The 27,386-nt window shown below is 44.5% G+C and overlaps 1 protein-coding gene across 3 annotated transcripts in view; it reads right to left on the reverse strand.

Moving 5' to 3' along the window:
* Positions 1–27,386, reverse strand: part of creb5b (cAMP responsive element binding protein 5b) — a 353,679-nt gene that overhangs the window by 316,004 nt on the left and 10,289 nt on the right. For 2 of the 3 annotated variants that reach the window (XM_078239765.1, XM_078239767.1), the window contains exon 2: positions 2,204–2,275. In XM_078239765.1, coding sequence (XP_078095891.1) covers positions 2,204–2,257 — 54 coding nt within the window. In that variant the 5' untranslated portion in view covers positions 2,258–2,275. Of the gene's footprint in view, positions 1–2,203; positions 2,276–16,776; positions 16,810–27,386 lie in introns of those variants that run through there. The other variant, XM_078239766.1, reaches the window with a different exon arrangement.

Here is a 27,386-nt window from a genome sequence, read left to right on the forward strand (position 1 = left end):
GGAGCTTGTGTGAACATCTTTGCTGTAAGCAGCAGTGTGACAGTAGAGCGACTGATGGCAGGGGTCACTCTTTTTAAGGATAGGATGATCATATACAAGTTAACACAGTTAGGACTGGCAGAAGTGGAGCAATGCATCTAATTTCTCAGATTCCTGGTCATCAGCACACTATTCCTTATGGTGTCTTTACAGGACCTGGGTTACAACCAACCTGACAGCAATGCAAGTTACACAGACCCCCATTCCCACACCCTCATTCCTGCTTTTACAACTTGTCCTCCCACCCCTACCCCTCACAACTCTAAGCGCCCCATTCCCCGTTCCCACCCCTACCTTACTCTCACTCTGGGGTTACACTAATTTAAAAGCAATAAAATCATAAAATCCCGAAGGTGCAGAAAGAGGCCATTCAGCCCATCGAGTCTGCACCAACATCAATCCCACCCAGGCCCGATCCCCGTAACCCCACATACTTACCCAGCTAATTGCGCTGACACTAAGGGGTGATTTTACAATTCCAATCTACCTAACCAGCACATCTTTGGAGTGTGGGAGGAGACCAGAACACCTGGAGGAAATCTACACAGACACGGGGAGAATGTGTAGACTCCACACAGTCACCCAAATCGAACCCAGGTCCCAAGGGCTGTGAGGCTGCAGTGCTAACCACTGTGCCATCGAGAAAGAGGAGAAAGTTGGAGAAAGTTTGAGAAACACTGTATTGCCAGGTTGGGGGGGGGGGGGGGGGGTGGTGTGGGGGAGGTTGCGGTGGGAGGGGTGGTGGGAGTGTGGTGGTCGCAGGAGAGTGTCATACGAGAGAAGCGAAAAAAACTTCAAGGGCTTGGAGGAGCACTAAAGCTGCTCTGGGCTCCCAGGAGATTTTTAAAGATCAGAAGGGTCTCTTCTCTGTTCAGACCAGCTGTAAGCATGTTTCTGCCTCGCGCGAAAGCTGCAGTGGTTTCTCCTCTCAGTTCCAAGATGAAATTTCACTGGTGTACCATGACCCTAATTTACATAAATTAATGAAACTCTCGCCTGTTTCTGGCCTCCTGCAGGACAAAGGGCGTAATGAAGCAGCTTCTTCCCTTTAATCTTACACCCATACCGCCATCTATTGGAGCAATACCCTCAGTATCCTGGGACCCTCCTCACCATTTTTAATATTTAGTAGCCTTAAAGTTTATTGATTTAATAGTTTATTGATTTAATAGCTTATTATTTAATAATTGGAATCATTCATCTCTTTGATATGAATCCAAGTAGAGATTTTGTCCATAAGCATCTATTGAGTTATGAAATTCTGATTGCTGTTTGAATGCATGACAATTAAAACATTACTCTTCACATGGCTACAAGAAAGCAAGCCCAATATTGCAATCCATCACTCCGCAGACAAGCCCTCACCCTCCAGTTGTCTCCCTACTCCAACCCACATCTGCTTACTCCCTCAGTAATTATGTCTGAAACCCCCACCCACAATTACCCGACAGTCCCAACCCACCTCGGGTTTCAGTTCCCTGTCCACTCCTTTCACAAAAGAAACACATTCCCTAACAACCAACTTTCCCAGAAATTAAACAAAAAGCTTCAGTTATCCGAGATTTGGAGCACCTCCAGCAAGGTGAGAGGAAAAGTGTACCAAATACCAATGAAGGGAACAACAGAGCAACATATAGACAGAAAGAAAATGTGTGTGAAGACAATTCTTCCTGTCTCTTTCTCTTTGGAGGGACTTACACAGAGAGAGAGTGAGTAGAGTCTTTAACACAGTAGCAATTCCTAAGACTTTCTTCTGTTTTGCCACCATAATGTTACTGGCAGTACATGGGACCTCCATTTGTGTGGAGAAGTGGGCTTTCCACTGCACTTCTGTCAAAGTTACAGAGCAAAGCACAAGCAGCTCTGAGAAAAGGCAAGAGTTACAGACATAGCACCTCTGTGATTCACGTGAAAAGAGAGCAGGAGAGGAAGGTTAGAAAATCGGTTTAGAGGCGAAAGCTTCAGTTGAAGGGCTAACAGCAGAACAGGGATAAGTGGATTGAATGGCCTCAGTGCTATAATTTCTATGATTCTACTTAGAAAATGAGGCAAAAGTGATAAACATTGTAATTTTATATTATGCAAGGTAATGTTATTGCTATTGGCCAGCCATAATAAATCATTGTTTCCAAGTATACTTTGCTAATCAGTCAGTAATACTCACCTGTGCACAACCTGGAGCATTGCAAACGAATGGCCGGTCTTGCTCCAAATTCATAACTGTCTTTGAATTAATCTGACAACCAAATACACAACAGCAAATAAATGAATGACATCTGCATTTAATATTTGAACAAGCTAGCCTATAATTAATAAAGGAATGCAGTTACGTTATTCACTCAATCATCATGATGATTCACAGTTCTAAAGCACAAGTTCAACTTTTCATTTAATCCTTAATTAAACCCACTTGAATTATGTTGAAGAAATCCAACATTATTTTAAAAATATATATCATTTCAATGCAGATAATAATGGTCACTGCTTAATGGTTGCTGTTGTGACTCCCTCAGTCTGCACAAACATGCAGTGACGCCTATTTTCAGAGACTTTGAGCTGTATTTTTCTGTGGACTCAGGTAAACCTGACTTTGCCTGGGATTGTTGTCTTTGACATGCAAGTGGGATGTGGTGTGTGAGGAGTGTGAGTGTGAAGGCAAGCCAATTAGAAAGTCCCTCATGGTTGTCCAAACACAGCAGCCTAGCTCCCAACATAATTCAAAGACCTCACTAGTCAACCCCTCACTCACCCCACCAACTCCATGCCACCCCATGCTCCTCATTCCCGATCCCTCATTCGTATTGGAAAAATAAAATCTACCGCAGTGTCAAAAAATTGGACTCCTTAAAATGCCTACTGAAATTATAAACTTACAAGAAACCCCATCAAAGCATATTTTGTTATTACAGTTTCTTAAAAGTGTCAATCATGCTTGGATAAATGGACCACCTGTTGAGCTGAAATAATAGCTAAAACTGCCCTCACGATAGCTCCTAGTTACATTGCCTAAAACTGACAGAATAGAATTGTGTCCAATTTCCATTACAAAGCATGGTGCTTCTCACTCAATGGAAGGGAGCAAGTGCAGAAATATTTTCAGCTTTCAAAGGCAGCTTGTTTTAAAACAACCAGAGCTGCCAGTCATATAATAAAAACAGAAAATGTTAGAAAAACTCAGCAGCTCTGGCAGCATCTGTGGAGAGAGAAACAGAGTTAATGCTTCAAGTCCATATGACTCTTCTTCAGAGCTATCAGTTGATTTAAATCGTAGCATAAGACATGACAGCAGAGGCTTTTTTCCCCATTTTTAATGCATTATGGCACTTTCTTCGATGGAAAAGTACTGCAATGCGTCTCAGCATTTACGCAATGATGGTCAATGCAAGGGTCAACTTTGCAGGACAGATCCCTATGAAGAATCACTATATTAAAAACATATCCACATTACAATATAGCATCTAATTGTGCCATTTAAAGGTGCCAAAACATATTACATTGACTTTTTAAAATGCTCCAAGCTTCTCAGCAGGCTTTCTCCATTGGTCATGAACCCTTCAAAGAAGTGCTTTCTTTTAGAGCTTACAAAACCCAAATCAGCACCTGAAAATTGTGTATGGAGGAAATCAATTTTCCTGTGGTGCTCACAATGTGGACCCTACCTTGGAAAAGGTGCGTTTGCAATTTTAACCCAAGGCCTTCTTGATCCGTGAAAAGGCCATATATATGGGTCGGAAATTCGGAGGAAAATTGTTTTTCCAGCAAAAAAAAACTTGAGTTCAGCTTTTCACAACCCGATTAGCATTGGGAGACGAAAATCCAGCCTCAACTGTCGGTGTTGCAATAGTCATTACTCCTGAATTTGGAACAAGGCTCAAGTGTCCGATATACCAATCCCAGAGGTAGAATGCAATGAACACTAATGTCTCAAAAAGTATCCTTTGTCTATGTATTACTTGCAGTAATCAAACACTGAAGTGCTAAGCACAATTTATTTCATGTTTGATATGAAAGTGTCCTTATCCCTCTTAACCCTTTCTGTGTTCAATTCAACTTTAGCACAGCCATTGAAAATTCAGGTTTAACTGATTTTTAACCTCTTAACCTGCCAGCTGGTGTTAGTCTGCTTTGATCTTCACATATGCTGGACAGCCGTTCTCTATGGCATTAGAGTTAATCAGCTAGCTCAGTTGGTATGTGATGTGAAGCAACATCTGCAGCGCTGGTTCAATTCCCGTACTCACTGTGGTTATCCATGAAGGCCTCACCTTCTCAACCTTGCCCCTCGCCTGAGGTGTGGTAATCCTCAGGTTAAATCACCACCAGTCAGTTCTCTATTTCAAAAAGCAGAAAGAGTAGCCAATGGCCCTCTGGGCTTTGGTGACTTTCATTTCAGAGTTAACAAAGAGCTAAGAATTAACCTATTGCAAGGGGCTGGGTGCAAATTAAATGGTCAACTAAAAAATACATGTACAATTTAGCGCCAGGCATTGTTAAACGTTTTACTAGACAACCATAGAAAACTGACAATGTAGGCTCTGAGGTATCCAATTTCCTTGCACTTGAACTGCTCGCTAGCTGGGTAGGTTACAATTATCTTGAAAGAGCACTTCCATATTGGCCCAAATGTAGGTAGTATTCCCTTACAGTTATGGCAGAAAGTTACTAACAGTTGTATGGTCCAGGGGGATTATGGGGTAATTTTGCAAATTTGCATTTGAGAACGGAACTTTGCTCAATACAATGACATGATGGCAATTCAGTATGAAAAATCCAAGCAAGTGCAGCCAATCCACATCATGTTCCCTGCATGCAAAAGCCTACAAACAGAAACTTGGAAAAATAAGTTCTTTAGTCATTATTTATTTCTCTTTTGCACTATTATCCTTCATCCACTATGGTGTTGACTTCTTGCTGGAGTGTACGTGTGATAACATACTTGTTGGCACTGGTAGATCAGATGTGAGCAATCAGCAGTCTATAGCCTATGGCCTGCTCTTCCATGGTGCACTTAACATGCTATCATGCAGATGGAAGTGTGCACCTGGCTTCCACTAAGTTCTTGAAGCGCAGAAAAATATTTAAATTAGCTGCTGGCCCAAGAATGCAGTCAAAGTACTTGGTAGTCAGTCGGCAATCATATAAAATAGGGACCCACAGGTAGATCCATTCATTAGTGTTAGGTTCTCTTTGCTAAATCGCAGTCTCACTTACGGTGACCAGCTCTCCCAGTTTTAGAAACATAGAAACATAGAAACCCTACAGTGTAGAAAGAGGCCATTTGGCCCATCGAGTCTGCACTGACCACAATCCCACCCAGGCCCTACCCCCTTATCCCTACATATTTACCCGCTAATCCCTCTAACCTACGCATCTAAGGACACTAAGGGGCAATTTTAGCATGGCCAATCAACCCAACCTGCACATCTTTGGACTGTGGGAGGAAACTGGAGCACCCGGAGGAAACCCACACAGACACAAGGAGACTGTGCAAACTCCACACAGACAGTAACCCAAGCCGGGAATCGAACCCAGGTCCCTGGAGCTGTGAAGCAGCAGTGCTAACCACTGTGCTACCGTGCCGCCCCCAGATTTTTGCCGTACAGTCTGGAATTTTCATTAAATGTCCTGGTGTCCTGACACCAGGACATAATAAATAATGAGGGCAGCATGCTAGCACAGTGGTTAGCACTGCTGCTTCACAGTGCCAGGGACCTGGGTTTGATTCCTGGCTTGGGTCACTGTCTGTGTGGAGTTTGCACATTCTCCCCGTGTCTGCGCAGGTTTCCTCCGGGTGCTCCGGTTTCCTCTCACAGTCTGAAAGACATGCTGGTTAGGTGTATTGACCCGAACAGGCGCTGGCCTGTGGTGACTAGGGGAATTTCACAGTAACTTCATTGCAGTGTTAATGTAAGCCTTACTTGTGACTAATAAATAAACTTTACTTTACTTTTACTTTAATTTCCTCGAAATGGTTTGAATATCCTGGTTTTCAACTTTCCTGTTTATTCTACAGGAGTGGAATGAGTTCATTTTAATTAGCTCTATTTGGATTTATGCCTGCATTCCAGATCTGCTGCTTTGCCCTGCAGTCAGTTTATGTGCCATTCAGCAGCTTCCAAACCCACAACTTCTACCACTTAGACAGACAAGGGCAGCAGACGCATGGGAACACCACCACCTGCAAGTTGTCCTAGAAGTCATCCACCATGCTGGCTTGAAAATATAGTCATGATGTGGAGATGCCGGCGTTGGACTGGGGTAAGCACAGTAAGAAGTCTCACAACACCAGGTTATAGGCCAACAGGTTTATTTGGTAGCACAAGCCACAAGCTTTCGGAGCGTTGCTCCTTCATCAGGTGAGTGGGAGTCGTGTTCACAAACAGAGCATATAAAGACAAACTCAATTTACAAAATAATGGTTGGAATGTGAGTCTTTACAGGTAATCAAGTTTTAAAGGTACAGACAATGGGAGTGGAGAGAGGGTTAAGCACAGGTTAAAGAGATGTGTATTGTCCCCAGCCAGGACAGTTAGTGAGATTTTGCAAGCCCAGGCAAGTCGTGAGGGTTACAGATAGTGTGACATGAACCCAAGATCCCGGTTGAGGCTGTCTTCATGTGTGCAGAACTTGGCTATCAGTTTCTGCTCAGCGCTTCTGCGTTATCGTGTGTCGTGAAGGCCGCCTTGGAGAATGCTTACCCGAAGATCAGAGGCTGAATGCCCGTGACAGCTGAAGTGTTCCACAAAAGGAAGAGAACACTCTTGCCTGGTGATTGTTGAGCAGTGTTCATTCATCCATTGTCGTAGCGTCTGCACGGTCTCCCCAATGTACCACGCCTCAGGACATCCTTTCCTGCAGCGTATCAGGTAGACAACGTTGGCCGAGTTGCAAGAGTATGTACCGTGTCCCTGGTGGATGATGTTCTCACGTGAGATGATGGCATCCGTGTCGATGATGCAGCACGTTTTGCAGAGGTTGCTGTGGCAGGGTTGTGTGGTGTCGTGGTCACTGTTCTCCTGAAGGCTGGGTAGTTTGCTGCGGACAATGGTCTGTTTGAGGTTGTGCGGTTGTTTGAAGGCAAGAACTGCGGGTGTGGGGGTGGCCTTGGCGAGATGTTAGTCTTCGATGACATGTTGAAAGCTCCAGAGAAGATGTCATAGCTTCTCCGCTCTGGGGAAGTACTGGATGACGAAGGGTACTCTGTCCGCCGTGTCCCGTGTTTGTCTTCTGAGGAGGTCGGTGCGGTTTTACGCTGTGACGCATCGGAACTGTCGATCGATGAGTCGAGCGCCATATCCTGTTCTTATGAGGGCATCTTTCAGCGCCTGGAGGTGTTGGTTGCGATCATCCTCATCCGAGCAGATCCTGTGTATACGGAGAACTTGTCCATAGCGGATGGCTTCTTTAACGTGTTTAGGGTGGAAGCTGGAGAAGTGGAGCATCATGAGATTATCTGTGGGCTTGCGGTACAGTGAAGTGCTGAGGTGACCGTCCTTGGTGGAGATGCGTGTGCCCAAGAATGCAACTGATTCCAGACAGTAGTCGATGGTGAGTCTGATGGTGGGATGGAACTTGTTGATGTCATCATATAGTTGTTTCAATGATTGTTCACCATGAGTCCAAAGGAAGAAAATGTCATCGATGTTTCTAGTGGATAGCATCGGTTGAAGGTCCTGTGCAGTGAAGAGGTCTTGTTTGAAGATGCTGGCATATTGAGGTGCGAATTTGGTCCCCATCGCTGTTCCATGTGTCTGGATGAAGAACTGGTTGTTGAAGGTGAAGACATTGTGGTCCAGGATGAAGCGGATGAGTTGAAAAATTGCACCTGGAGATTGGCAGTTGTCGACGTTGAGTACTGAGGCAGTTGCAGCAATGCCATCGCCATGGGGGATGCTGGTGTAGAGTGCCAAGACATCCATTTGTGACGAGGAGTGCTCCTGGTTCAGCTGCTCCATGTGTGCTGAGTTTCTGTAGGAAGTCCGTAGTGTCGCGACAAAAGCTGGGGATTCTTTGTACAATGGATATCAGGATGCCCTCGACATAGCCGGAGAGGTTCTCACACAGGGTCTCATTGCCTGATATGATGGGATGGCTGGGTATGTTGGCCTTGTGTATCTTCGGGAGGCAGTAGAGATCTCCATGGAATGAGAACACGGAGGGTGCTCTGTAGGTCCGGATCAAAGGTCTTGATCAGTCTGTTGAATTGACGGGTGTGTTTTTTGGTCGGATCTGCGGGTAACTGTCTGTAGTGTTCCTCGTTGTTCAGTTGTCGGTACACTTCTTTGCAGTAATCCGTTCTGTTCAGTATGACGGTGACTCCTCTTTTGTCTGCTGGTTTGATGACAATGTTGCGGTTGGTCTTGAGAGCACAGATGGCGTTGCGTCATGCTTGGGTGACGTTCGGGGCTGTCTTGGGAGTGCGGCTGATGAATCTGCATTGACGCACCTCTTGATGGCTTGGGCATACATGTCGACTCGAGGGCAGCGGCCTTCCAGAGGAGTCCAATTCAACACTTTCCTCTTCGGTTGCTGCACCGTGGATCTCTCTGTCAGCTGTTCCGGTTCATTGGCTGTGTCTCGCTGTTGGCCTCTTGGGGTTTGTGGAAGAACTCCCACAGCCTCATTCGCCTGATGAATTCCTCTGTGTCCGCTGTGAGACTGACTTTGGTGGGGCAGAAATTGACTGAGAACTTCGATTTCATCTGGTTGAAGTGTGTAGTCCGACAAGTTGACAATGGACTTCCCTGCAGTGGTACTGTTTTCTACTGTGGTCCCGGGGGAGGCTTGGTTGCTGCTGGTGGTGATTTCGAGTTTCTCAAGTGTCCTGTTCTTGGTCTGCATGTAGATGGTGTAGTTCCTTTGTCTCGTCTGCATGGCAGTGTTTCGCAGCTGGTCTGCGACCTGAGCGCAAGTTGAGAATATGGACTCTATCTTGGTTTCCAGGATGCGGCGTTTACTGTAGAGCTCGTGTTTGAGGTGGTTGTGGAGTGTGAGAGAGGTGTGACGGCAAAGTCTCTCAGCATAATCTGTGTTATAGGTTGACCTGAGTGGGTTCGTGATCTGTAGTCCTTTCAGTATCTTGTCTGCTTTCTTGCATCTTTGTAGAAACTTGATGTCTGTGTCGATATGCGCGATCTTCTTGGGGATCCTCTCCACCTGGAGCTGGCAGTTTGCGGTGTCGATGGTAGTCATGATGTGGAGATGCCGGCATTGGACTGGGGTAAGCAAAGTAAGAAGTCTCACAACACCAGGATAAAGTCCAACAGGTTTATTTGGTAGCACTGAATCGCTGAGCAGAAACTGATAGCCAAGTTCCGCACACATGAGGATGGCCTCAACCGGGATCTTGGGTTCATGTCACACTATCTGTAACCCCCATGACTTGCCTGGGCTTGCCAAATCTCACTAACTGTCCTGGCTGGAGACAATCCACATCTCTTTAACCTGTGCTTAACCCTCTCTCCACTCACATTGTCTGTACCTTTAAGACTTGATTACCTGTAAAGACTCGCATTCCAAACATTATCTTGTAATTGAGTTTGTATCTTTATATGCCCTGTTTGTGAACACGACTCCCCCACTCACCTGATGAAGGAGCAGCGCTCCGAAAGCTTGTGGCTTGTGCTATCAAATAAACCTGTTGGACTTTAACTTGGTGTTGTGAGACTTCTTATTGAAAATATAGTGCAGCACCCTCATTTTACTCACAACCTTCAGTCAGGAGTAAGAGTGCTACCATAGAGCCAGGCTAATACTTGCAAAGTATGCAGAAGTCCGTGGAAGAGCAATCTTTTGAAGAACTATATTTTTGATAGACCCAAGACAGTGACTTGTGGTTGGTGCGCTGAATATTGTCTCTTATGAGCAGTCTTCCTCACTTGCTGTTTTTTAATAGATTCAAATGCTACTGATGCTAGATATTGAGCTTGTTGTGACTGTTGGAGTTATTCCTTATCCTCCAATTATTTCTCCATCCAAATGAAACAAACGATAATCGCACCTATGATAAGTAGGAAAAGCTTAATGAGGGTAAGGAAAGCAAAACATACTAGGAAGCAGCAATTAGAGAGCTCTGCTGGCATATAAACAGCATAATAGCTCAGAGATCTGATGATCCACTCATCTGCAGGTGAATGTCCCTTTAAATACGATGTCAGTTGCTCAGAGACCAATCACACTAGATTTTATTGACTGGTTGAACAGTGATTTACATGAAGTCCCTGGCTGCTCCTAACGTGGACTAAGAAAATTGACTAAGAAAATTGTGCGGTTAAGCAGGTAACAGGCAGGAGTGCATTTAAAACATGGCATTAAGTATTATAGCTGGTTTTAAACCAGCCCAAAAGTATAAATTCATTGCTTTGGCAATGCCAGTACCCACATTCCCATTAAAATATGACACTGCTTTGAAAATGTTAGCACTAGTGTTATAATAAAGACTAAATAATTTTCTCTTAAGTATTTGCCTTATCTTGCACCGAAATGTGTCTTGAGCCATTTCAAATAGTACTGCCTTCCTCTCTGATCAACTGGGACACTTTGTGCATAACTTTCAGCATAATAGCATCAAAGCACAAGTAAAACAAGGATGTGCCTCACCACGATTTTTAAATTCTCTCTCTATGCAATCATCTTTCAATCTGTCCTGAAGACGAAGGGCACAAAAGTAATCTGCATGAAGACCTCTGCGATGCTTTACAGTGTGAGACGCGCCACTGACCACTTCCCATACAGCCAACATGGCATAACTGAGCTGGAGTGACATGTAGAGGTGTGGTCCCTGTATTCACCCAGACACACTGAATACGTGTGATCAGGGTCAAACATTGGTGAACAAAAGTTTGACAATATCATCCTTATTCATTCCTGAAACAAGAGGCATTAAGAAACAAAGTAGTCCCTAATCTGAGGCTGAGGCTATCTAAAGATCCACTTAACAAGTTGAAACAGAGGAACTTGCTGAGACAAAGCTAGCAGAAGTACTTTGGCAAATTGCTGGAGCAATTTGAAGATTTTTGTTTACCACAGAAAGGCAGAAAGTAACATTGCCTTTCAGAGATTTGGGGTAATAATTGCAGTGCCATTTGCTTTGCAACATAAGCAGGAAAGGCAGAGGGAAGACAGAGAGGGGAATCTCTACAAGGAAGGTAAAAATGGAGGGATTGGCATAGAAAGCTTCCCCAGAAAGAGTCTTCCGGAAGCACACGTCCTATGTTACAATGAGCCAGGAGCAATGCCTCAGGAGGCTTTATTTCACAAAGGAGGCAGGGACAAATTTGTGCTGCCTCCTTCACAATGACTTGAGACTGTAGCCAGGGTGGGGACAGCCTTCCCAGTGGATATGAGGATCACTGTGGCCTTTGTATTGTACACAGTGTGATTCTTCCAGGCTGTAACAGGTGACAGCAACAAGGCATCACAGTTTGCCTCAGAGTGGTAACAGAGATGCTGTACAGAAGGAGAAGGGACTTCAACCATTTCTTCCTGAGAAGAGAAGAGCAGGATGAAAGGTTATTTTAACCAGTAGTTGTTGAAGAGCTTCCATTAGTTTTTCCAGGATGGTGTCGGGCACCTTGAACAGGCCCCCCACATCAGCACGGAGCGATACCACAACCACAACCACAAGGGCAGCCAATCTGATAATGTTAGTTTGCGTGGAAGGCCCACGATCTTTGCAGTACCCAAGATGCTATTATTCAGCAGTCATCAGCAATACTTACCATACCTGGGAATGCAAGACACAACGGTATGGCTGCTCAGGAACAAGGCCTAATCCCACCATACATGGCTCATGACCCCCTTCAGACATTGCACCACACAATGTCAGAGGGCCTTTGATGGAAGCCATTGAGCCACCTACAATGCCATCGAGCCACCTGTCACCTGAGTGGGCCCCTGGTGTACATGCCAAAGGGGGGTTTCCATGTTTTTGATGGTGTGCTGCATCCTCCACAAGCTTGCAATAACGAGGGTCCAGCCATTATCTCCTGGAATCCCGAGTCCATCTCAGCAGGAGAAGGAGGGAGGATACCAAGTGCAACTGAGCAGAGTAAGAGGGGCTATATTGTGAGGTTTCACCTCAATTGAAATGAAGTATCCTACTATGCCCTAATAGTACATCCATTTTAGAGTCCCCATTGCAAAGTCACTTCAACTAAAATCATTCAATAAAGAGCAATAGCCCTTAATCTTCCGCAGCCAAAAGCTTTCATTCAACAACTTTATATCAATAATGTAACAAAAAAACTAACCATCCTTGTGCACCCCATTAATGCTCGTCTTGCAGGTGCCCTTGCCTAGTCTATGATTCCTACACAGTGCTCCTTGAGTGGCTGCTGGCAGGCCATGGACTTTCACTGGGGAAACTGCAGGTGGCCATGCAGGATTCCCTCATGCTCTGGCTCTTGAGGGACTGGCTTTGGATTGCACCACCTTGGCACGTGAGACAGCAGTCTGATTGTCTGACTGAGAAGCAACACCAAGGACATTGGCAGAGTGGCTGTGGTGGGTGCATGAAGCCTGACAGAGTACAGAAGATTTGTGTTCCAGTGTGCTTCACCTCAGAAGTCCTAGTAATCTGCTCAAGTACAGATTGCTGGACTGCTGAGAGCCTGTGTGCTCCACAGAGCACTGAGACCCACATCCAGCACTCTGAGTCTGTATGCCTGACTGAGCTACCAGTGCAACATGGAAGCTTCAGGAGGCCCCTACCTGTGCTGCGGTGGAATTTGAGACAGTGACCAGGGGATGCTCCATCATTGCTCAGTTGAACACTGCTGCCCTGAAGATTCCCACCTCTTCCACAGTGCAAAGGATGAGCTCCAAGCTCTGTGATGCCACGTGCTATGATGGAGCAGATTCCTCATGCTCCTAGTTAGTGAGTGTAGGCTCTCTAGCAGGCCTGTCAATGTCTCAAGCATCTCAGTGTGCAACTTCATCAGCAGTTTTCTGTAGCCTGCCCCAACAAGTTTCTCATCTGTCTGTGACCTCACTCTCCAGGAAGTCTGCACATGAGCTAATCTACCCTCTGTCCTGACTGCAGCCCACTCATGTCTGGTGACTCACCACATGCAGATTCCAACTTTAAACTGGCCTAAGGTACACAGATGCCAGTATCTGAGCAACATGTAAAGTCAAGTGATGATGTTTCTTCCTCAATTATCTTTCTCTTGCCCTTCCAACTGACGCTGCATTTAGCTGACCAGTTGTTCTTGTTCACTTGAAAGCACAAATGCATAAGAGGATGTCAGGATGAGAGAAGGAAGTGATGGCAAGGAAAGCAGGAGGTCCAGGGTCATTGCATCTCCTGTTTCCATTCCATGACACTTATCAGAATACGGGTAAGGTGTGAATGGAGAAAGTGCATAAGGCAGCAACTTCTCATCCTTTTTACAAGGACTTAAAAAGACAAGGCTATCGAGAGCCCATGGTTTCTTCACAACACTAGTCAGCTCCATAATTGTCTGAAGTACAATGGAGTCCATGTGACGATCAGGGAAATTAGGTCAGTACACAACTTTTATTTGATGCCCATCTTGTTTTTAATGGGCCCATTCAGCTCACAAATGGTGGCCCTCGCTTGCAAAACTCAGGGCAAACAATGTCTACCCCAACTCTTTTCTGTGTCATTCTCGCTGTTCTTATGTTTGCCTTCCAGTCTTTTGCTCCTTCTCTCATATATATTTCTCATTCTGTCTTTGCTCCAATAGTCATTAGCTCTTTTGTCCATTCTTCTGGTCAATATTTGTTTTAATCTCAGTTTCCCTGTATTCTTTTCTATGTACTTTCAAAACTCTCTGGGTAGCTTTCATGCATATTCCTTTATCAACCCACTCAATTTCAGATGACTATTTCTGCCCTGCTAATCTCGACCAAATATTCCCTTTTACCTCTCACTACTCCAATTCTTTCTTTTGATCCCAATGATCTTGCAATGTTGCCTTTTACCCTTGTGATCTCTCGCAATTGTTCCTTTTATTCCAGTAATCTTCCTCAATTGCTGCTTTTGACCACGTGATTCCCTCCTGCTGACTTCTATCTCATAAATTTCCAACCTGCGTTGCACTTGCCTTCATTAAGATGGCATCACCCATTATTCAGTGCAGCTTCCAACTCAAGGTTTGAACCTCCAGTGATAGAACAGATGCAAAAGTAAGGGGAGGCCTGTTCTGGCAGAAAAAATATTGATTGACATTCATTATTTATCTAAAAGAGCATGTGAAATACAATGTGATTTCTAATTCTTGAATTAATTCTTTGATGAACTACCAAATTCACATGATGCTTCTGAAGCAATACTATAGTATTTTAATAAATTTAGGAATTCATTATTCATTTAAAGCAATAGGTCAAAGGAAAACCTACCTTGCTACTGGTTCTTGTCCAGATGAGGAGGATGAAGGACTGGGGCAGGTTGGCGGAGAGCCAGGAAGAACAACAGCCTAAGCAGCAAGCGCCAGCTCAAGAAGGTCAGGATGCTGGCAATCAAGGGCCAGTGCGACAGCAAGTATTGGCCTGACCATGGATATACCACAGACAACGCAGCTAACTTCAGATGAGCAAAAGGCAATGCCAGGGGTGCCCAAGGATGTACCTCAATGTGGTTACTCAAATTTGACAGCTTGGTTGTGATGACTTGTGGCCGCAAGGACTTTGAGGCAATCCCTACTGTTGGCATTAAAGGTCACTGCTACCTTAAACTACTTTGCCAGTGGCTCCTTTCAGGGCTCCGTGGAGGACCTATGTGACATCTCCCAGTCAGCCACACACAAGTTCATCCAAGAAGTGATACCAATTTGTCCAATTCCGCCTGGATCCCAAAAGCTAGGCTACAAAAATATTGGGTTTTGCAGCAATTGCAGGTTTTCTGCAAGTGCAAGGGACTACTGACTGCACACTTGTGGCCTTGTGAGCCCTTTGGCAACAGCCCGTCACATTCATCAATAGAAATGGCTTTGACTCATTGAAGGTGCAGTTCATGCGATAGCTCCCTGGGAACTGAGCACATGATGTGGAGATACCAGCGTTGGACTGGGGTAAACACAGTAAGAAGTTTAACAACACCAGGTTAAAGTCCAACAGGTTTATTTGGTAGCAAAAGCTTTTGCTACCAAATAAACCTGTTGGACTTTAACCTGGTGTTGTTAAACTTCTAACCGATAGGATAGGATTTGCCTTCTATAATCACATGATGCCTAAATTCTGACCCACTCCCAGGTGCCACTTCCAAATTTTTGAGGGACCTCAATGATTGCAGGACTGGCTTGCTGTGGACAAGGGATACTCCCAGAAGACCTGGTTGATTACGCGAGTTCACGGTCCATACAGTGCTGCTGAGGAGATATACAATGTTGCACATCCCTCCACAAGGTTCATTATTGAGCAGGCAATAGGTTTCCTCAAGATGAGGTTCAGATGTTTACACTGTTCAGGTGGGGCTCTCCAATACTCACTACAGAGAATGTCCAGAACATCATTGTCTGCTATGCCCTGCACAACCTCCTCAGCAGCACTGTATGGACCTACAAAGGGTGATGTCTTGGCTGAGGGAGACATGGAAGACCAAGTTATCTCCTCTAGTGACAAAGATGATGAAGGGGATGGTGATGACAAAGGCCAGGATATCACAGAGGAACATGCAGAGACCAATCGAAGGGTTTGATATGGAAAAGAAGGCCTGTGACAATCAGACAGCTAACAAGTTCCAGGTAGAGTAAACTGCCAACACATATCTTCTACTATCTGAATTTCTATCCTCTGCTGGCTGGGAGGCCCCAGCTCCTTTTTGCTAACAGATATTGTATTTTGCTCTACCGTCGCTTGATTTATCATAGCTGAATTAAATCCACTTCTTAATATCTACTCTGCAGGTGGGTTGATCCTCTGCATATGCCAAACTGTCCTGATACACAGAGCCCCAGAACTAAATGTGCATATTAGAACCTGCAAAGCATTCTGTTCTTCCACAACCTCAGGCATCTGTAATAGAGATTAAGGCCTAAATCTTCTAGTCCCGCCCACCGCAGGAATCATCACGGGTGGAATGGTAAATATGACAGACAAGCCAAAGGTCCATTGAACCCGGGGAAGAATTTCCAGTCCCGAAGTTGGCAGGATCAGAAAATCCTGTTCCTAGTTTTTTCATATCCTTGCAAAGTCTAGTGCATGGCAACTCGACAGGGAGGCACTCATTTCACATTACATCTACTTCTAGTTGGGGGTGGAGGCGGCGGGGGAGGGGGGGGCGGGGGGGGGGGGGGGGGGGCAGACATTGCAGAGAGTTCTTTCAGGCAGAGCCAGATAGATGGGTGTACATCGAGGAGCAGCACAAGAAGACTTTTTGGCCCCTTCAGATTTCTCCTCCATGCAGATTGATCAGGGAAGATCATGTCGCTACCACCTAATTTCCATTTTCCCATGGTAAACTAATTTCCCTTGACAGCTCATCATGCCCAAAAGTTCTGAGGTTACTTTGGAGTCCATTTACTGAGAGTGCCTCACCTGCACTGTGGATTGTGGACTAGCAACCAATCTGGACCCTTCATTGGGAGAGACCTCTATAAGTATCACTCCTAGGTTGTTTTTTTATCAGTGCAAAACTATGATCTGTCATTGATGACACCCCATCTTGCTTGCATGCACTGTTCAGATCCCTGTTAGAGCCTCTGATGCTTCACATAGATAGCCTCACAGTCCTCGGCATGGTCCAGCACACAGGGCCAATCTACTCTTTCTCACCTCATGGACTAAGAGGTCTTTCAATGAAGTCCGATGTACTTCAGTTGCGATGTTGACTGCAACCCTTGATAAGGAAACAAACAGGTCAAACAAGTCTCCACATGAGTTCTCACAAAGGCTTCAGTCAATCGCACATACACCTTTTTAATCCTACACTTAGTCCCTCTTGCAGTCAAGGCTAACTTGCTTGTTGCCTCCTTACTTGCAGCCTTCACCTGCATGTTAGTTCAAAATGACAAATCACTAAGGATGGCCAGTAACAATTAGATGCACCCAGCACAACTTTTTCTAAACGTTTAGGGAAGTCTCCTGTTAGGAGGAAAATGTAGAACTTCAAACTTACAACCCTGAAATTGCATCTGCAAGATGGGTTCCTTGCCACCCACATTGCATGTTTAATTCCCCTTGGTACTCCTTATCTTGAGTACCCACATCTCACATCAGAGCAACAACAGCAGGATATGCAATTACCTCGCTGATCACTCTTTGTTGACATCATTTTTAGAGGTCAGAACATGGTGAGCTGCAAGTTATGGCTTGCACGATGTGTGCCCAGGCCTCCCATTCAAAATGACAGCCAGTGCTAATTATGCACACGTGGGATTATTAAGCAATCACTATGCTGATAATGTGAGAGAAGTGAATCTATAGGAATTTATTATTGGACTCTGATGGGGCCCCAAATTCCACACCCTTAAATGTCTGCCACCATTGCTGCACTGCACTCATGGTTGAAGAGTACAGGTCTGAGCACATATCTGGCAGCCATTGTGTATTTTGCTGGACCTGGGTCTCCAAGGCAGATGCCTCTCTTTCCATGGAGGAAGCCAAGCGCTTGCATGCCAGAACCATGACAGCAGACGGGCTTCTCCAGCCTTCAATCCGGTCTGTACATGACCTGTGACATCTCTGCATAATGCTTCCCTGCCTGTCTCTCCATCAGGTCTCTTATAGCCAAGTCCAGAGGCTCATCATCTGCATGGTGGCTGAGTACGGGCCAGGTCTCCAGCAGTTCTCTGAGTGTCAGATATCTCGGTTGTCACTTCCTCCACCAACTGTGGACCCGCGTCAGTGATGTGCTCACTAGATTGTGAGCCTGAGCCTACTCTCACCCACTGAAGTGAATGTCTCTGTGCTGATGGAGGGTTCAGGTGAATGCTGTGACAGTGCATCGTCTGAAGCTTCTGAGGCATCCTCCTCAGAAGTGGAGTTGGAGATGTAGCTGTGTCTGGTCTCCATATTGGGCCTCCCCCTTTTTTTGCTGGGAGCTGAAATGGAAAGAGAGATTTAGTGGATGTCTAAGCCAGTTCCTTAATTAAAGTAATATGTTACTCTGTGGGTGCAGCCGACAACTGCAGACTGAAGGCATGCTCACTAGCTTCCTTGGGAAATCCTATCTCGTCTCCAATACAGGTATGATCCTGCACTTTCCCCGTTCGCTCAACAGCCTCCTCCTCGAAAGGAGTGAGGACACGAATATCCTGAATTCTGCCTCCAGTCTTGGCTCATTCCCTCTTATTGTGGATGTTTTTGTCCTGTAGACAAACAGAAGGAAAATAGGGCAGGTGATTGTGTAGCTCAAGAGTTGATGCAGGAGGGAGGGTTTTAGATCACTGGGACCGTTTCTGGGGAAGGTGGGACATGTACAAATGGGAAGGTCTGCCCCTTAACTACATTGGGGCCAACATTCTTGCAGAGCATTAGTAAAATAGAGACACATCATGCTATAGTAAAGGAAGCAAGTCAGAGTGAGTTCAGCTCCGTTGAGCGTCAAGAATATAGCAAGGCTGGATGGTCTTTACTTTTAATGCTAAGAGTGTAATAGGTAAGACTGATGAGTTAAGGGTGTGGATTGACACATAGAAGTGTAATATTGTTGCCATCACAAAGACATGGTTGAAGGAAGGGCAGGATTGGCAACTCAACATTCTGGGGTTTAAGATCTTTAGGCGAGAGGGTGTAAAAAGGGAGGTGATGTTGCATTATTCATTAAGGAGTCAATTACTGCAATAAGGAGAGCTGATATCTTGGAAGGGTCTTCAAATGAGGCTTTGTGGGTCGAACTTAGGATTGTATAGGAGGCAGCCACATTACTGGGAGTGTATTATAGGCCCCCAAAAGATATGGGGGGAAATAGAGGAGCAGACATGTAGACAATCCACTGAGGTATGTAAGCATAATAATCAGATAACTATACTAGTGGATTTCAGTTTCCCCAACATGAATTTGGATAATCATAATGTAAAGTATTTAGAGAGGGTGGATTTCTTGATATGTACAAGGAGTTTTTGTATCAATATGTCAAATTCCCAAAAAGGGATAGAGCGGTGCTGGATCTGTTTCTGGGGGAACGAAGCTGGACAAGTGTTCAATGTGCATTTTAGTGATATCGACCACATCATGGTATGGTTTAAGTTTGTTACCGACAAGGAAAAAGATGGCCTGCAAAAAACGGCTTTGGATTGGGGGAAGGCAGATTTTATAAGGCAGGATCTGACCAAAGTTGACTGGGAACAGCTCCTTGCAGGAAAATCTACAGCGAAGCAATGGGGGGAGCATCCAAAAAAGTAAATGGGGAAGACTACAGGTCCAACATATTCCCTCTAATGGGAAATGTAGGAGCGATAGGTTCAGGGAACCCTGGATGTCAAAGACAATTCAGGACTGGATAAGGAAGAAGAGAAAGGCTTTTAGCAAATCCAAAGGGAGCAATTCAGCTGTGGCCCTAGAGGAATATGGGAAGTCCAAGAGGGAACTTAAGAAAGCAATTAGAAAAGAAAAAAGGGGGCATGAAAAAGGACTTGCGAACAAGATTAGGGAGAATCCTAAGATATTATATAAATATATTAAGGGGAAGAGATTAACCAAGGAAAGAGTAGGGCCCATTAGAGACCATGGGGACAATCTGTATGTGAAGTTGCACGACATTGGAAGGGTGTAAAATGCATATATCTCATCGGTCTTCACTCAAGAGAAGAAGGATATTGGTACAGAATTCAGGAAAAGGGACTATGAGGACCTTGAGCAGTTTGAAAAAGAAACTGAGGGGGTATTGGAGGCATTGACAGGCTTAAAAATGGACAATTCCCAAGGCCCAGATGATTTGCATCCCAGGCTGCTGTGGGAGGCCAGGCAGGAAATTACAGGGGCTCTAACACAATTTATTTTATTCCTCTGGCTACGGGGGAAGTGCCAGAGGACTGGAGGATGGCTAATGTGGTTCCACTTTTCAAGAAGGGTGGTAGAGAAGAACCAGGAAATTACAGACTGGTGACTCTCACATCAGTGGTAGGGAAACTATTGGAGAAAATTCTGAAGGAGAGAATTAATATCCATTTGGAAAGGCATGGGCTGATTAGGGATAGTCAGCATGGCTTTGTCAGAAGGAGGTCATGCCTAACAAATCTGATAGATTTTTTCAAATAAGTGATCCAGTGTGCGGATGAGGGAAGTTCAGTTGATGAAGCTTTTACGAATTTTAGCAAAGCCTTTGACAAAGTCCCACATTGGAGACTGATTGAGAAAGTTGAAGCACATGGAATTCAGGGAAACTTAGTGAGATGGATCCAAAACTGACACAGTAACAGGACACAAAGCGTGGTGGTAGAAGGCTGTTTGAGTGATTGGGGGCCGGTGTCCAGTGGCGTACCACAAGGTTCAGTGCTGGGTCCCTTATTGTTTGTTGTATGCATAAATCATATAGATAAGAATGTGGGAAGAATGGTAATTAAGTTTGCAGATGACACCAAGATTGGTAGGGTGGTTAATAGTGAAGAACGTCGTAGGTTACAGGAAGATATAGATGGATTGGTCAGATGGGCAGAGTAGTGACAGATGATATTTAATCTTGATAAGTATGAGGTGATGCACTTTGGAAGAAGCAACAGGATAAGGGAGTATTTAATGAATGGCAGGACACTAGGAAGCTCAGAGGAACAAATCTTGGGGTCTTATTCACAGATCCCTGAAGGCGGCAGAGCAGGTGAATAGGGTAGTTAAGAAGACATATGGAACACTTGCTTTTATCAATTGTGGCATAGAGTATAAGAGCAAGGAGGTTATGTTGGAGCTGTACAGAATGTTGCTTCGGTCTCAGCTGAAGTACTGTGTGCAATTCTGGTCACCTCTTTATAAAAAGGATGTGATTGCATTGGGGGGGTACAGAGACATTCACCAGGATGTTGCTTGGGATGGAGCAATTGAGCTATAAAGAGAGACGAGATGGGCTTGGATTGTTTTCTTTAGGGCAGAGATAGCTGAGGGGGGTTATAATTGAGGTGTATAAGATTATGAGGGGTTTGGACAGGTTGAGTAAATAGCAGCTGTTCCTTTTGGTTGAGGGTCAATCATGAGAGGGCATAGTTTTAATGTGAGGGGCAGGACATTCAGAGGGGATCTGAAAAAAAAAATTCACTCAGAGTGTGGTGAGAATCTGGAATGCACTGCCTGGGAAGGTAGTGGAGGCTAGAAACCTTTAAAAAGTATTTCGATGAGCACTTGAGGTATCATAACATTCAAGGATATGGGACAAGAGCTGAAAAATGGAATTGGAGCAACTTTAGTGGCAGTTGTTGTAGGTGCAGACCCGATAGGCCAAATGAGCTTTTCAGGATTGTACAACTCTATGACTAGGTGTGTCATCCCAATGTGTGCATGAACAGTTTAGGAGCATGCTCCTAAGCCCTCCCCAGTAAGTGATTAATAAACAGGATGTCTGCAGCTGATAGAAGACTGAGAGCATGAAGTGATCAGCACAAATTCAGTGCACACATCCCAGCTGCTGCTGAGGCTTACAACCCAAACTCCTGTCCGACATCCCTGTGCAATCACACACTTACACTGACTGATGTCCTTGCATCTCACTTTGCTGTGAGTATGCGATACCAGTTACCCTGGCGAAGAGCAGCAGATCGTTCATCTTCTTCCAGCACTTTGGGTAGTTCTTTGGTGGAGCCCACAAGTGCTAACCTCTTCTGCCATATCTGCCCAAACCACCGTCCTCAGACAGGAGGCCTCCTGCTGCCATCTCTGGGAATAGGGATTCCAAGGGGTGGCTGCAGTTCTTTGACAGCTTGCGCATTTCCAATTAGTTTTTGAACATTTTACGCACAATCCAATCTACTTTTAGCAATTCCAAACACCTGGCTTGTCCTCAAGGGTGCTTTACCTGTCCCAAAGGGTGCTTTACCTGCCCTAAAGGTGTCCCACGACCATATCCAAACGGGTACCTCATCTCTCCAAAAGGGGACTCAAATGAATCCACAAGCTCCAGACCTGCTCTTACCTGGTCTAATCTGCACACTTTGGGTTTCAGAAAACTACTTCATCAAAATTGCACAAGTGGAAAATGCTGCTGATTTAAATGAATCATGAATGTGCAATTTATAATCCACTCCCATCCCCTCTGCAAAAAATGTGGAGGCTAGATTGGGCCTTCTGGATTTGTGCTGCATTACTGATTTTACAACCTAACATTGGCACAGTGGCTTCAAGAGAGTTTGATTAACAGCTTGAAGTGCTTATATAATAGAACAGTTTGTTTTAATAAGAGATTAAGTGCTTAAGAGCAATGTTTAATCATAGAATCCCTACAGTACAGAAGGAGGCCATTCGGCCCATCGAATCTGTACTGACCCCATCCCATCCAGGCCCTATTCCACAACCCCACATATTTACCCTGCTTATCCCCCTGACACTAGGGTCAATTTAGCATGGCCATCAACCTAACCCGCACATCTTTGGACTGTGGGAGGAAACCGAAGCACCCGGAGGAAACCCACGCAGACATGGGGAGAAAGTGCAAACTCCACAGATAGTGACCCGAGGCCGGAATTGAACTTGGGTCCCTGGTGCTCTGAGGCAGCAGTGCTAACCACTGTGCCGCCCAGAATTTTCATAATTTTCATATTTTTTCATAATTTTTAAATAATTTTCATTCAAGGTATTTCGTGTTGTTGGCTATGTCAGCATTCATTATCCAGCTCTAATTGCCCTTGAGAAGGTGGTGGTGAGCTGCCTTCTTGAATCGCTGTAGTTCATGTGTTGTAGGCACCTGTTTGTGAGCAGATCTCCCACTCCACCTGACGAAGGAGCAGCGCTCCGAAAGCTAGTGGCGTTTGCTACCAAATAAACCTGTTGGACTTTAACCTGGTGTTGTTAGACTTCTTATTGTAGGCACCTCCACAGTGCTGTTAGGGAGAGTGTTCCAGGATTTTGACCCAGTGACAGTGAAGGAACACCAATATATTCTCAGGTCAAGATGGGAGTGGCTTGGAGGGGAACATCCAGGTGGTGATATTGCCGTGTATCTGCCGACCTTGTCCTTTGAGATGGTAGTGGTCATGGGTTTCAAAGGCGATGTCTAAGGAGCTTTCGTGAGTTTCTGGAGTGCATCTTGTAGATGCTACACACTGCTGCTACTGTGCTTCGGTGGTGGATGGAGTGAATATTTGTGGAAGGGTAGTCAATTAAGTGGCTGTTTTTGCCTGGATAGCATCAAGCTTCTTGAGTTTGTTGTGAGTTGCATGCACCTAGGCAAGGCACTCCTAATTGTGTCCTATAAATTGTGGATAGGCTTTGGGGGTCAGGATGTGAGTTATTCACCACAGGATTCCTAGCTTCTGACATGCTCTTGTAGTCACAGTATTTATGTGGCTAGCCCAGTTAGGTTTTTGGTCAATGGTAACATCCCATGATATTGATAGTGGGGGATTCAGTGATGGTAATGCCATTACCATTGAAGGTCAAGGGGCAATGGTTAGATTCTCTCTTGTTGGAGATAGTCATTGCCTGGCACTTGACTAGGGCGGCACGGTAGCACAGTGGTTAGCACTGCTGCTTCACAGCTCCAGGGTCCCGGGTTCGATTCCCGGCTCGGGTCACTGTCTGTGTGGAGTTTGCACATTCTCCTCGTGTCTGCGTGGGTTTCCTCCGGGTGCTCCGGTTTCCTCCACAGTCCAAAGATGTGCAGGTTAGGTTGATTGGCCAGGTTAAAAATTGTCCCTTAGAGTCCTGAGATGCGTAGGTTAGAGGGATTAGCGGGTAAAATATGTGGAGGTAGGGCCTGGGTGGGATTGTGGTCGGTGCAGACTCGATGGGCCGAATGGCCTCCTTCTGCACTGTAGGGTTTCTATGTTCTACTTGTGCAGCGTGAATGCTACTTGCCACTTGTCAACCCAAGCCTGGATACTGTCCACGTCTTGCTGCATTTGGATATGGACTGCTTCAGTATCTGAGGAGTCGCAAATGTTGCTGAACATTGTCTACTCATCAGTGAATATCCCCACATATGACCTTCTGATTAAAGGAAGGTCTTTGATGAAGCAGCTGAAGATGGTTGGGCCTAGGAGACTATCCTGAGGAACTCCAGCAGTGATGTCCTGGAGCTGAGATGGCTGACCTCCCAACTACTACAATCATCTTCCTTCGTGCTAGGTGTGACTCTTACTAGTGAAGAGATTTCCCCCTGATTCCTATTGACTCTAGTTTTGCTAGGACTCCTTGGTGCCAGTCTCGGTCAAATGCTGCCTCGGATGTCAAGGGCAGTCACTCTCACCTCTGCAGTTTAGTTCTTTTGTCCATGTTTGAACCAAGGCTATAATGAGGTTAGGAGCTAAGTGACCCTGGCAGAAGCCAAATTGAGGGTTAGTGACAGGTTATTGCTCAGCAAGTGCTGCTTGAATGCACTGTTGATTACCCCTTCCATCACCTTACTGATGACCGAGAGTAGACTGATGGGGCATGAATTGGTCAGGTTGGATTTGTCCTGCTTTTTGTACAGGACATTGCTGGCTAGGTGCCAAGATGAGGGGCCATGGGGGTGGGTAGAGGGGCATAGGGTGACACTGGGGATAAGAGGGGCTGTGGAAGGTGGATGGGGAAATGAGGCTGCATGGATACAGAATGGGGATTGTGTGAGTTATGGGGGGGTAGAGAGGGGGGGGCTGGTTGGAGGGATATTTCCTGCTTTGCATATTTTACAAAGTGCTGGTGCACAAAAGCAGGCTTTCCACCCGGCCCGCCTCTGCACCCAGCTTCCGCCACACTCGTTCCGGGGCAGAAAATCTGACTTCTAATGCATTCTGCCCCCAGTACAAAAATCCAACCTTCCTGGTCTATTTCCCAGGCATAGATGAAGCTGGGAAATGTCCTGTCTTGGGAACGAAAATCCAGACCATAGACCATTATAGCTGCTCAGTACATTATAGTGCTCAATTTATTTATTTATTTACCCAATTTATTCAGTGACAAAACATTCTTTCAAGCACTGTATCAATTTCTACATATTTATATTGTTTTTGCGCATTAATTTAAATCAGTTGGTGCAGCATGAAGGGCATTTTGTGATAAACACAGAGGTACAGATATATTTAATTTTGTTTTAACCAGTAAAATGCTTTGGTGTATTTTCTCTGTTGGACTGAATGCCGGCTCTGATCAGTTCCATGTGCAATGGAACCGAAGAGGGTTACTGCTAAAAATAGGTGTTGAATTATATTTGTGGATCCAGAAGATTTATGTTACCATATATAAATGTAAATAGATATTGGGTAGTGTGAATCAACTCTGGCATGGAGAATGACTGCCACCACTGAATCTGAGAAGATACTAAATCAAGGCCAAAACGTAGAACATAGACAAACACTGAATAAACAAACATATAACTGTGATTCTCAAAAACAATGATCTCAAAACATTTCTGCCTCACATTTGTGTCCAACCAACAGCTGATAACATAATGAGGAAGAAACTTACTCACATAGCGACGCTCCTATCAGTACTACACAAACTTGTCTTAATTCCCCAAGACTAGCAATGTTGCAAGCCACTACTTACGTTACTTGTGCAGCATTTTCCAATGATATCAATGAAGCAAGTCACCTAGCAGTCCACGATGCTGTCTGCCCTGAGTCTATCGAACGCTGCTGGAAGTGGCACTGTGCGAAAGAACTTTTCTTCCATTGGGTTCAAATGTTACTGACTGACAGATCTGATTGATGCTTACAGATTCAAATTTCTCCTTCCAACTAATTCAACTGGTTGGTACTGACAACTGTAATGTCACTGACAAAATTAATTCTTCTTGTGACATACTAACAAGCTGAGACCTGAGTTAAAATGCTATCAACTTCAAAAGCTGACAGTTAGCATGAATTCCAGCATTACACTTATCTAAGGCAAACTGGGTGGCCTAATGGTCATTTCAAGTTCTCCCAACTGATGAGAATTCGAGTATTATTTTGCTGTCTCTCAGTGCCACATTGACTCCACAATTTCCTTCATACGTATTTCAATACAAATGCACTGTGGCTAATGTGTCCATAGATTTGTTCTAATAAAATATATCTGTCACAAAAGAACAATTAAACACATTTTTGCTATGAGACAAACTGTTTCGAATTCATGTTTTGCACATAGTTAAATATCCATTCTATTACATGATATATGCTTACACTTTATAATTACTCTAAGATTTTATTTTATTAGTTTAGGCCATCTCATCTTTTCACATTTGCACCAAATTTCTATCAAAGAATTCCCATTTACAGAAAAGATTTTGTATATGTTTTTGTAAAACTTAACTAAGGCAATGGATAAACAACTGAAAATTCCAGTCTGTTTTGTTTACATCTTTTAAACTAAAACACCTCTTTTTTATATTTTGGGACGCAAATCCGCACCAATAGATTATATTAGCATTAACTGACATTCTGAAAATAGTCCACAAATATAAAAAGTACAGATCTCTTCAAAACACTTACATGAAAAGCACAAAAACAACTTTTAGTGTAAAACTTCTAAATATGCAATCTTTAACTTTCAGGCATAAGCTCAAAAGAGTAAATTTCAACATGTTTTCAGTTTTCTTTTAACTGCCATGAAATGTCTTGCACATGCTTTGAAATGTTTTATAGTTCAGTATGGGGGATAAGAAAGAAAGTGGACTTAAGGTCCACTTTCAGATCAACCAAGATCATTTTGAATGATGGAGCAGGCTCGAAGTGCTTCTTCTGTTCTTATGAGTATTTGTTAAACTAGAAACATTTAGTGAAAGAAAACAGGCCATGGCAAGATATTTTTAATTTTGGGATTGGAGAAGAGCAACACTTAAAGATACAAATATTGTTCGGGATGCAGCCAATAAGAGTTGCCAGAGTGGGGGAAAGAAAGCAGGACATTAAGAAAAACTGCCATGTGAAAACTAGAAGATTGAAGATAACAAGGGTGTTAGCCTCTGTAGAAACTGGGAATACTGCAGCAACCAACCTTGAAGTGAAATTATACAAGGCAGTATGACACACTATCACTTAAAAAAACTCACCAAATCCATGCACCTACTATTTTATGCTAGTGGAGCAGGAACCAGTCAAAATTCCCCACTTGTTCTGCTCATTATCTAAGTCTGTTTGTGCACCACCTTTATGCATACCCATATGATTTATTTCATTCACTTTCTTATTCAGTCGTGGGCCTATCAGGGTTACTGAAACCTTAAACCTCAGTCTGTAGGAAAGGAAATTGAAACAGTTGTTATTTTTGATAGGTACAGAATTTTGATCCAACTAAATTTTGGGAATGACATTCATGGCAATGTTATTACTTTCCCCAAT

This window comes from Mustelus asterias, chromosome 2 (genome assembly GCF_964213995.1).
Source record: "Mustelus asterias chromosome 2, sMusAst1.hap1.1, whole genome shotgun sequence".
NCBI classification, from domain to species: domain Eukaryota; kingdom Metazoa; phylum Chordata; class Chondrichthyes; order Carcharhiniformes; family Triakidae; genus Mustelus; species Mustelus asterias.